General features: G+C 40.0%; 1 protein-coding gene and 1 long non-coding RNA gene across 2 annotated transcripts in view; both read left to right on the forward strand.

Annotated features, from left to right (window-relative positions):
* Positions 1–1,887: 1,887 nt before the first annotated feature.
* The window catches only part of LOC140947484 (uncharacterized), a 16,714-nt gene continuing 5,978 nt past the window's right edge, over positions 1,888–12,623 (forward strand). The window contains exons 1-2 of the long non-coding RNA XR_012166974.1: positions 1,888–2,017; positions 3,216–3,401. This is a non-coding gene — a long non-coding RNA (uncharacterized lncRNA). The remainder of the gene's footprint in view (positions 2,018–3,215; positions 3,402–12,623) is intronic.
* Positions 10,367–12,623, forward strand: part of LOC140948058 (sushi repeat-containing protein SRPX-like) — a 4,191-nt gene continuing 1,934 nt past the window's right edge. Inside the window, exons 1-3 of the mRNA XM_073397278.1 lie at positions 10,367–10,433; positions 11,376–11,618; positions 12,571–12,623. The exon at positions 12,571–12,623 is cut by the window's right edge and continues 151 nt beyond it. Of these exons, the coding sequence (XP_073253379.1) occupies positions 10,367–10,433; positions 11,376–11,618; positions 12,571–12,623 (363 nt within the window). The remainder of the gene's footprint in view (positions 10,434–11,375; positions 11,619–12,570) is intronic.

Here is a 12,623-nt window from a genome sequence, read left to right on the forward strand (position 1 = left end):
ACGTCTCGCTTAGGGGTGTAAATTTCGGATTTTGGTCTCACTTAGGGTGTTCTGGGCAAAACGCCATCATATTTAGCCGTGAAGATCTCGTTTAGGGTTGCACGCCCAAAAATATTAAAATATATGTATTGTGTGTAGTTTTAACATGGTCTCTTTTAGGGGTCAAAAAAAGCTTGGGCCACGCCCAGATCGGTCTCCTTTAGGGGTTTAATTCAAAATTTCTAACGAGCATCCCCACCCCTTTCATATGAGGAGTCCTCCCCCCGGGGGATTAACTAAGCGACACTGTTCAGTGAACCTTAAACGATCTTGTGGTAGTCGACTTTTCTTCAGCGCCTTTCCAGCTGTCTTCTTTTCCTCTTTTCAATCTTGATTTCATTGGAGTACCATGGTGCAGCTGGGCGAACTGTGACTAAAATAAAGGGTTAATGAATTAAGAAATGAATTTTACAACGCTTTTGATATGTGTTGAGCCCTCATGAAGAGTCATTTCCTGTATTAAATTAAAGTTCTGTGTAAATCTTTATATAACAAGAAATCTTTGTTTTAAAGTGACAACCATTTTATTGTGTTAATCATATTTCAGATACAGAGCCTCCAGTTTTTACTTATTGCCCAAGCGATATCTTAATTGAAACCGTCGACTATAAAGTTCGTGTAAATTGGGAGCGACCCGTGGTTACAGATAATTCTGGTGTTCCTCTATCTGTCACGTCAAACCTACAAAGTGGTTCTTATTTTATTGCTCCTGGTTTATACGAAGCGATTTATAAGGCAGAAGACTCGTCTGGAAATGTAGCCACATGTAGCTTTCGCATAACTCTGAAGAGTAAGTGAAAAGTTTGCGTTGGGCGACACATTGCAATCTCGACCCAGAGCTCTTCTGTGCATGTCGAGGAGAGAGATCGAGAGCGCATTCCCAAACCCGTAAGCACTGGGGTCGAGAATGCGACACATGGGCAAAGTGCACCCTACCTTTCCAGCCTCCTACCTTTTCAAAAATTCCGTTGCTCCCGGAATTTTTCAACTGGAACTATCGGGAAAGTCGTCTTCTATTTACTTTCTAACCGGATTTTCCGGAAACTGTTTGGAAATGGTTCACAACCAAAGACATATTCAACACTAATTTGCTTTGAATAGGGCTTTGGTACCTTCTTTACTGTTATTGGCAAGTTTTTCTAAACTATTGATTTAATGGTCTTTAATGTGTAGTTTACCGTTTATTTCAAGAGCTGATTACTGTTTGGGGTGGCGGGGAGGGGGGTGGAAGTTAACTGACGACAAAAATAGAAGTTGGACCCAATGTCTCATAGAGACATCTCAGTCGGTATGCTCCTATTTTCTCAAAAGCTCACAAGATTATTCAAAGAAGGACAGATCTAGAGCCGTGAGTGCTTTCTTGCAGTTTAAGTCTTAATTTCAGGGCGTTTTCCATTTGTCAGTGCACTGACCGGCAAAAACTTCACGTCGTAATGAGAATTTCACTATTAATCCATCCAGCCAGATCAGTCAAATCCTAAATGGTATACCCGAATGAGATGGTGCTTCAGCAAGAATGAAAAACCTTTGGAAAAAGCCGATATCATTTGCTAACTGACTGGTCCGGCCGGCCAGTTCTGACAAATGGAAAGCGCTCTAAGCCTCCGCTAACAAGCTTTCTGAAGCGCTCGTTTTGTAACCTCATAAGGAACACGAGCTCACTTGTCCTTACAACATAACTTATAAACGCTTGTAGCATCTAAATTAGTGTGTATCATTTTCTATTTATATCCTGTTTTCCATGCATGAATTTACTACTTTTCTTCAACAGGGAAATCTTGCCCCATTTATCCTCCCCCCAAAAACGGAGCCCTTGCCTGTTTGTACTTATTTGGTGACGGTGCATGTGCTGTGATGTGTAAAGGCGGCTTCGACTTTGTCTCAAATCCCGCATGGCTGTATTTGTGCACACGAGGACAATGGAGTACCGTGCAGGGCAGTTCTCAAGGGGGAGGATTACTTTGGCCCAGCTGCTCTGGTAATATTTCCATCAACATGGGAACTACTAGACTGCAAAACAGTCCTTATCTTCAAGTACGCGTGTGAGACTCTTAGCTACGCTAATCCGATTTTGAGGGGAAAAAGCCCAACTGTTTTGCAGTCTAGGCAACTACAGAGAAAAAGCCAAAGCCGGGTTCGACAACTAAACTCAAAGCATAACAGAACTACTGAGCTTATTGTCGATTAAAAAAACTTTCCAAGGAGGACGCTTTAAATTTTCAAACCGCTAGAAATGCATCTCTTCAAACCGTTTCCGATCGAGTACCCTGCAAACAGAGGCAACATTTTCGCGGTATGAGCTGGCGAGCAAAAACTAGCTATTTTTTCGCACGCCAGCTCATATACTGCGAAAATGTAGCCTCTGCTTTCAGGGTAGTTTCCGAGGAACGCGATCAATTTTATTTTCAAGTGCACCGAACGAATCTTTTAAAAAACAACTGTTCGAAGGAGCAAATACTGCGTTGACTTTCTAAAGCACGACAGAGGCTATAACATGCGGGATAACAGTTCAATTCATTTAACAAATTTTGAGTGTTTCCAATTTGTAATACCTGTCGCAATTTGCAATAAAATTGTCGCACTTTGTAATAACACTTGTCGCAAACTTGTAACAAACTTGAAATGGATGTTCGGAGGACAAGTAAACCCAGTAATAAGTATAATCATCGACAACAACAACAACAACAACAGCTTTTTTCTTACAAAGCGCGACAGAACAAGCCCCCGTATTTTGCGATGACATTTTCATTGCGCTGTCTTAACTCATAAGCGAGAAACCAGAAATCATCTTTCTGGGAAAAATTTGTCGCTTTTGTTTGAAAATGTCACGAAAAGAAAAGTTCAAGCATGCCACTTTAGAAACGGGCAGGGAACTGGAGTCTAAATGCAGCCCTCAAGTGTTTCTGGGATCGCTACTAAAGACGCGCAGGTCAGCTATTGGCCAATTTTTTCTCTGTCCTAAGTAACAGAGCCCAGTCCCCAGAAACCCTTACAAAAAGTTAACTTGGCCGCAGTTCCGTTCTCGTTTCTAAAGTGGCGGGAAAAGTTTAAAACGCGCAATAACCGCTAATCCTTGATTCAGGTTGATTGAGTCTAAAGTTTTTCTGACCCAAAAAACAAACCGGATAAAACGAAGTTTTAAATGTTTTAAAAACTTTTACTTTGTTTAATTACAGAGGTAACACCTAACCACGGACTGAAAATGGGCCAATTTCCTCGCTATTACTTTGACGGAAATGCTACGAACGCCTTGGACACCATTAAGACTAATTTCTTTTCTTTTTTGGAAGCTTTCGGTATTTGTAGAGATGATCAGAAATGCACGAAAGACCTCGTAAATGTACAATTTGGTTAACCGTCAAGTACGTAGCGTTTTTTCTTTCTTTATAATACTAAATTTCCGGTTTGGTCCCCGGCGCTTAGTAACAACGAACTTTACGCCCCGTTTATATGAGAAAAACCTGTCACGGGTAAAGGGGTCACCCACTACTCCCAGACGAGTCAACTCTAACCCCGGGGACGAGGGGAAGGGGATACTTAAGAAATTTTGGGTGGGGATGTGCCGCTGGGACCCTGGAACCCTTAGCCTAAAACAACAGCTAGTTCAGCTGAATTTTGTTACCCCATACTAGACTAAACTCCCCAAATCCCCACTATCCTAGAGTAGCTTTTAGGCTGAGTTGCGTAAATTTAAACTGGCCGATTTAATAATAATAATAATAATAATAATAATAATAATAATAATAATAATAATAGTAACAATAAGAATCTTTTATTGATAACAAAGCTAACTATAAAATCCTATTTACAATTAATTTCACTTAAAACGCTATTCAGTCAAAGCACTATTTACATTAATAGTAACTGTTTATTCACAAATCCATGGAAAAGTGAAAAGGAGTTAAAGGCGGTTATCCCTTTCTAGTTTATCTCCTTATAATAACATAAGTTAAGAACATAAATTATTTACAACTGTTTAAAATACTAAATATACAATATATAATATATTACACGGTTTGAAGAACTTAGTGTTCACTAGAAAAAGTTGCAAGAGGACATCTCAGTCTGTTCTTAAAAGTGTTCAAATTTTCCGTCTCAGCAAAAATTCCTTTGGCAGATTATTCCACTCATCGATTATGCGTATAAAAAAAGAATTTTTTAAAAAACTATTTAAAGTTACGGATGCAAACTCAAGTTTGAAACGGATTGAAACGGTGATTAGCTCATAAGGATCGAAAATCATGTGCAAACGTAAAAAATGCTGAGGGATCTAGTCCATTAAGTCTGTTTATTGTCTTATAACCGATCGGTAAGGCCATCCCCTCTTTTTTCTTCGTTTACCGTCGAATACGTTTCCTGATTTTGGGTCGGTCGGTCGGATTGAAAAAAAAAAAAACGTAAAAAAAGTCACAAGAAGTCTCGGAATAGTAGGCCCTGGTACCCCAGAACGACGTTAAAGGTTAACATTCACATATCTGGATTAACAAAATGTACAATATACTGTGAAAATGTTCATGTTTTTGTTCCTGTTTTTCTCTATGCTTTTACTATGCTCATTTTTCAGATTAAAAGAATTATTTCAAGTGAAAAATGTTGTAACTACGTCGTTACGTCGTCGAAAATGCCAAAAATTAGGGTCGGTCGAACGACGGTAAACGGAGAAAAAAAAGAGGATGGCCTAAGCGACGAAAATGATCTTCTTTGTTGAAGTTTTGGCCATTTAAGGAACTTTAGACGTCCTTCGTAGGACATGTCTCGTCCAAGGCCACATTTGAATGCCGCTCTACGTTGTACTTTCTCCAAGGTGTGTGAGCCTTTTTTGAGGTGCGGACACCAAACCTGGAGAGCAGTACTGGAGTATCGGACGTACCAGACTCTTATGAAGTTTCGAAAACACTCAGGATTTTTAGGAACCACCGCTCGTCTTATGAATCCAAGCACACTGTTTGCCTTATTTGCACATTTGTTGGCTTACATACTCCATGACAGGTTCGAAGTAATGTAAATTCCAAGATCCTTAACGACTTCAGATACAGCTTTTGACTTTTTTATATTTTTGAGTGGCAATTCCTGGTTTCCCTAGTCTAGACTAAAATTGTCAACCAATTGATCAGTTTCCTGGAAAATGATAACCTTGCTCTTTTAGGTATAAGTCAATTGAAGTGACCATGATGCGAAGACTGTAACACCCGTAGTCTTGGCCGTCTTTTTTACGCACTGTTCCAAAAAAATCCTCGAGAATTTTGTTGAGCGCCTCCGGTTCATAGCTTTCAATTTTTGGTCGTGGCCCTTTTGTTCTGCCTAATATCTTCAATCTTTTAGCCATACCTATTTTGAGTGTTTTTGTTTTTTACATTTTCCTTTCACTTTCAATTAGGTTGCTGTTACTGTCTTCAAATTGGTCCGCCATTTTTTCTACAGATAGCCGATTTGTAGTTTCGCCTACCTGTCAATCATCACCTTTTTTGAACTAATTTCAACTTTCTGCACTCAATTTCACGTTTTTTGCACTATATTTGGGATAATTTGACAAGTTTTCACCAATCAGATTGCAGACATTTTTGTATGTAGATAATAATAGTAATAGTAATAATAATGATAATAATTTTTTTTCCTGCAGGTTGAAACATACCGTTTCGCACTGATGAATGAATGATGCATTGAGAAAATTAATTTAGAAAGGAAAGAAAATACCAATTTAAGGCTACTAGAGTAACGACATGTAAAACACAAAAGTAATAAACAGCGTTCTAATCCCACGTTATTTTCTTAAGTATCCTCTTTATTGTATTGTATGACCCCAATCTATAAGGTCATTAGGGAATCTTATACGTGTCTTTCTACCTGAAAAAAGGTCATTATTTCTGTAATTTATCTATTTATTATTATTATTATTATTATTATTATTATTATTATTATTATTATTATTATTATTATTATTATTATTATTATTATAAGTGACGATCCGAAAACCAGAGAAGCTCGCGATGCACGCTCGTTTAGATTCAACCTCGTCGCCAGGGTCTTCTCGTTTTCCAATATGGCGGCGACAAGATACACCATGATGCCTTGCGCTCCGTTGGTCTTGACAGTCGATCATTTACGTCCTTTCGAACCGTTGACTGTGGAGACGGCTGACTAACGCTGTCCCAGCGCCTCCTAGGAAACACAACGATAAAAAATGGACAAGATCGTCTCGTAACTCTCGACTTTTGTTAAAACCTTTCATAAGTTGAGTTTGTTTTGTGAGCGCTGGAGTCGTAGAGGTTGTAGAGCAGTGTTCAAAACTGGAAAACTCTGCAGAGGAAGGTTTTTAGCCAGTTGTTAGAAATTGTACGCGACCCGTTGCCATTCATTTGATGACGCCCTGTGACTTCCCAAGTCTTTGAAAAGTGAGAAGAGAAAATTTTCGACCATTTCATCGTTTTTAGTTTCTGCTACAGGAATGAAGAGGCAGTTCATGTACTGAACCTCGACTCAACAGACTCCTTTATAACGAAGCCCTCGTGCAGTAGACAAACGATATTCACCCACGTCATAATGAAATCAGTAAAATGTTTAACAATAATTCCTCGAGCCCGAATGGGCTCTGAGTCAATGGCCCATGAGGCCGAAGGCCGAATGGGCTATTGACTCAGAGGCCGTGAAGGCGAGAGGAATAATTGTTTTAGTAAAATCCAACTAGTTGGTCAAAAATATCGAGAATAAAAAAAATTTAGCTTCTTAAAGCTACACTTTAATCCTTTTCTGCCGCCAAAAAGATTGCGCTTTTCGCTACTAGTGGGCTATAACATATAGCCTAGTAGTAGCTCAACCAATCAGAACGCAGCATTGATAATAGACCACTAGTTGCATATTACTAAATGGATATAACCAAGACATTCTCTTGGCCCTTCCTTATATCGAGTTTCCACTGTAAACACTTTTCGCTGCCAGTCTTGTTCTCTAATGGAATTGTCTATCAGGAGATGGAAAGAGACGATGGCGCCTACGCGGACATATTAGGAACCTTACGAAACTACGACGGTGACTGTAACGGCAACGTCAAAAGGCAATAGGGATATATTTAGCAAAACAACAACTCTGCACGTGCATCACGATTTTTTGTACGTTTCTTTGTCGTCCCTGCACGACTACGACTTGAAATGACCAAATTTTTAAGTTTTTTTTTGAGAACGGGAACGGCAAGTCGATAAATTCTTCTATCTCGGGCGCGGCCCCTCTCTTCAGCTCCAACATAAATTCCCTTCTTTTAACTGGTCGACTTGAGTAATCTCGAAATGGTTTGAAAGCATGCGAGGTCTTTTTTTCAGCGACCTGTTAATGGACGTCGCCGTTGTCGGATCGTAAGGTCCCTATAGTTAGTTCTTGGACCTCAGAGACCTTACATTCCTCGCATTCTAAAAACAGATTTACATTTTTTATTTACCACCACTGGCTTTTTCGGCCCCCTGCAAGCAACAGTGGGTCATATGACACAAGAGCGACTTTCTAAACTGCCAATTCCGCCTCCTTAACCTTTGCTTCCAGGTTAGACCGCGGCCCTCCAGTAATAGTAATCTTCTAAAGAGATCATTACTATGCACAAATCAACGGTGCTTTGCTGTACGCGCACTGTTACAGAGTTTCGCTTCAGATTTTATCATTTGTAGTCGGTTTTGGGAGATGGCTATTCATTTTATCAATTTCATACCGTGAATATACTCTCAACAAAAAGCAGGCAATTTTCCCGCTTTCCGTCTTAGCGCCCGTCCCTTCCGAATAATTGTAAAACAGTTAGAGTCGACAGACAAAGTTAATTGTGTATACAGACAGCCTGGCTTAAGGAGTCCTTGAAAGTTTCATCCATCATGGCGAATCGAAAACATTCACAGGGCACGAAATATTATGGGGCGATTTTGGATCAATCCTTTTTGTCAGAACTTGGCATGGGTATAAGATGAATTCACCGTTTTAGTAATCCCCCTAACAACTTTTCAGCTTGGTGGGCGTGTAGGCTAGCACGCTTGCGAATGAATAACGCAAACGTATGTGTATGACGGCTGACATCATTAACCCGGTTGTTTCACGGTCAACACATTTAAAATGCTTGCTTTCCACACTTGACTTCGCAGGTTACATGATTCACTATAACGTTAAGTTTTCATTAGTTCCCCTCGCTTCGCTTTGTGGCCACTAAGTTGGCCTGGTATAAAGCGATTTTTAAATCATGTTTTCGTTGTTGTACTATTAGAGACTAGAATTGCTCACAAGTCGAGCATTTGAACGCTAGCGCGACAGTGAGCGCGAAGCGCGATCGAGCGAAAGCGGGTCCTACCACACCAGACCAGAAAACAAAGCGAACGACTATGAAAAAGTGTATATCAGAGACCTTCAGATTCTAAGACGAGATCGGCTACTTCACTGGGAGAACGAAATTTTCTCAGTAAGGATCTTAAGCAACGACGAGGCGACGGCAACGAGAAGGGCAAAAAAGCAATACGTTTAGATTAGCCGAAAAGAACAGCTTTTCACGTGCATCACCCTTTTTTTTACGTTTCTTTGCCGTCGTTGCACGATACAACGTGAAAGTGGCGAGGACGGGAACACACGACCACAACTTTGTTTTTCTTTTCCTAAACTTTGATACAGTCCTTTAGAATTCAAGGCCAAAAACATTTGACAAAGTAAACGAGATGGAATAAGCGTGTTAAAGTTTGGGCGTGAAGCAGCGCGAATTCACGTTTTAATCGTAGCCGTCGCCACCGTTGTACCAAGTAGGGCGCGCCGCACGTGAACCCGCGTCATTTTGGCGGAAAACACGATAGCCGTCGTCATTCCGCTACAGGTTTTGGAGAAAAAGTCATAGCGGCGGAAACAAGTTATTAAATGTGCATGGTTTTATCATTTTGCGATCGGAAGAGGGCTTAACCTCCTTCAGTGTAAATAACCGTACTAACCTTTTTTGGTGAAAAAACGTAAAATGAAGCTTTCTGCTTTGTGTATTCTTTGAGCGTAAACGAAACAAATCTGTAAGTTAAATCTCGCCCTCGTAGTCTTCCTCGTCCTCGAATCTCAAGCTCTATTAATATAGATTGAAACACTGAGTATGGTGATTCATGATTAATTTTGTAAAGGAGGACACAAACAGGTGGTTCCTCATTTTATGGGACAAAATATTGATTAACTGTTAAGATTGAAGCAGTAAAGACATTGCTATCGAAAGGATCGTTCAGTGCTCAATACATATGGTAAATGGTACATCATATTTCAGTCTCATAGCCTGCGTAGCTGCCGTAATTGTTATGCGCAGGGTACTTTCTTGGCATTAAAGCTGCAAGGGATTTTCGCGAGCCGCGACTTACTCCCCTTCTGAAGGCTCTGCCGTCAAAAAAAAATACAACATATACTACACACCCGCAAATCTCGTCAACCACGCAAGCTATATCTCTCAGTGTGCGCTTGTGGCTGATCCTTCCATATCAACCGCTCATTCACAATGAAATTGTAGTCTAAATATCTCAACTATTGTCTCGAGGCTCGTACTACGAAAAGGTGAAATTATGCAAATTAATAGCAAAAAGGAGGAGAGATGTTCTACGCTCGGGCTTCAGCCCTCGTTCCGTTCGCACCTCACTCTTGCTCTCGACCTTCTGTGACTCAAAAGAAATATAAGAGATTGCTCGCAGTCTATCAGGGCAATGGATTCGCCATTCCGTAAGAGAAGGTTCCTTTTCTCACCGATTTTAATTTCTATTGCAAGGATGTACTTGGAGATCAGAGTTTAGAAAAACTTATTTTTCTATTTTTTTAACATGTGGAACTGAATTCAAAGTCGCCATCGTATTTCTGCATTTTTTGAACTGTATCTATCTGTATCTGTATCTATGTTACAGCATCAAACCAAGAGACTAGACAGCGAAAAGTCGTCCTTCTTTCCTCAGAGCTACGCGCGGTGCGTGGGCGAAAAAGTAAAAGTTTGCAAATTAATGGTAAAACGGCCGAGGAGAGATTGGGGGGAGGGGCGGGGGAGAGACTGTTCGCAGTTTAACCAAGCTGTGCAAGGTTGACTGATAAAACTGTTATTAAAATGTGCGAAAATTCTAGCTCGGGGCCATAAAAATTAAAAGCCACTGTAATCTGCAGCTGAACAAAGATCTTTGTTCAACAAAGTGATCCATCATCAACTCCAGAACAGCTAACAAAATAATAATTATTGTAGAGTTTATGAATGTCTAACATCAGTACGTGTACAATGATAGTTTTCGTATGCCTGCGCGCTCGTAAAAGGTGATTCTTCTTTTGCTTATATACTGAGGAGTATTCGTTGTAGTTGGAACGTGCTGACATGAAGTTTCTGCAAACTTTGATTGCTACTGTTTTCTTGACAAACTTCACTACCGCGGCAATTACAGGTAATCGACTTTACTATTAGGAAAAAGTTAGCTTTTCTGTTATCACAGGGTCTCATGCGGCGGGGCGCTGGCTGCCGGTTACGTCTTGTTACGGTCAATGCTTAATTTGTTTCTTATTCGGCTTACGTCTTATGTTTTCTAATATATATATATATATATACTGTTTATAGGAAAATCGAAGATTTATTAAATTTTCTTTAGAGTGTAAATTATTTCCATTGTTGTATAGGTCCTTTTGGGACTATGCCAGGGTGGAAACAGCTAAAATAATATCATTTATCCGCAAAACATAACCAGCGATATGGACATGTTCTACTGATACGACCAGGCACTAACGCGACTATCTAATCACCCATCCCCACCCAACATAGTACTCTGCCTAGGTAATCGTGAGAAGGAATGCTTTTATTTTGACACAATTTCAACTTTAAGTACAAGATAAAAATATAAAAATGGGCGATTTTTTGTGGGCCTTTAAAGTACATTAGTGCGGCAGAGCTTTAGTTTGTGAAGGAAGAAGTTATGTTCGGACGCGAGTATTTAATATTCAAATGAATACGAGTGAATTAACTGTATCAAAAATTAATTCAAAGTCATCCATCAACCAGATAGGGGAGGTGTTCATGTGACCCGAAAACGGCCCATTGATTGGTCAAAACTTAAACCGTTTAAGTCCCAAGAGTGATCAACATCAACTTTCTCCTAACAATATCGATACATCGTCAAAATAAAATGTTACTCTCTCTACTAGTTTTTCAAGGAAATGTAAAGAGATCAGTATAGAGAATTTTATGTGGATATTTTTTACAACGCTTTTGTGAGATGTGTTGTGCCTTCATGAAGATTCATTTCCTGTATTAAAGTTCTGTGTAAATCTTAACATGACACGAAATCTTTGTTTTTAAAGTGTCAACTATTTTAATTGTGTTAATCATATTTCAGACACAGAGCCTCCAGTTTTTACATATTGCCCAAGCGATATCTTAATTGAAACCGTCGAGTTTCAAGTTCGTGTAAATTGGGAGCGACCCATGGTTACAGACAATTCTGGTGGTCCTCCATCTCTCACGCCAAACCGACGAAGTGGTTCTTATTTTAGTGCTCCTGGTTCATACGAAGTGATTTATAGGGCAGCAGACTCGTCTGGAAATGTAGCCACATGCAGCTTTCGCATAACTCTGAAGAGTAAGTCAAAAGTTTGTGTTGGGCGACACATGGCAATCTCGACCCAGCGCTCTTCTGTGCATGTCGAGGAGAGATATCGAGAGCGCATTCCCAAACCCGTAAGCACTGGGGTCGAGAATGCGACACATGGGCAAATTACACCCTATACCTTTCCAGCCTCCTACCTTTTCAAAACTTCCGTTGCTCCCGGAATTTTTCAACTGGAACTACCCGGAAAGTCTTCTATTTACTTTCTAACCGATTGGAAAAGGTTAACAACCAAAACAAATTCAACACTAATTTGTTTTGAATAGGGCTTTGGTACCTTCTTTACTGTTATTTGCACGTTTTTCTAAACTATTGATTTAATGGTCTTTAATGTGTAGTTACCCTTTATTTCAAGAGCTGATTACTGGTTGGGGTGGCGGGGAGGGGGGTGGAAGTTAACTGACGACAAAAATAGAGGTTGGACCCAATGTCTCATACAGACATTTCAGTTGTATGCTCCTGTTTTCTCAAAACCTCACGGAATTATTCAAACAAGGACCGATCCAGAGTGTTTTCTTACAGTTTAAGTCTTAATTTCAGGGCGTTTTCCATTTGTCAGTGAACTGACCGGCAACACCTTCACTGCGTAATGAGAATTTCACTATTAATCGATCCAGCCAGATCAGCCAAATCCTACATGGTACAGAATGAATGGAATGAGGTGGTGTTTCAGCAAGAGAGAAAACTCTTTGGAAAAAGCCGATTTCATTTGCTAACTGACTGGTCCGGCCGGCCAGTTCTGATTGAAAGCGCCCTAGGCCTCCGCTAACAAGCTGTCTGAAGCGCTCGTTTTGTAACCTCGTAAGGAACATGAGCTCACTTATCATTTCATTATAACTTATAAACGCTGGTTGCATCTAAATTACTGTGTATAATTTTCTATTTATATCCTGTTTTCCATCAATTTACTACTTTCCTTTAACAGGGCAAACTTGCCCCATTTATCCTGCCCCTTCAAACGGAGCCCTTGCCTGTTTG

The sequence above is a fragment of the Porites lutea genome, chromosome 9 (assembly GCF_958299795.1).
Source record: "Porites lutea chromosome 9, jaPorLute2.1, whole genome shotgun sequence".
In the NCBI taxonomy this organism is placed as follows: Eukaryota; Metazoa; Cnidaria; class Anthozoa; order Scleractinia; family Poritidae; genus Porites; species Porites lutea.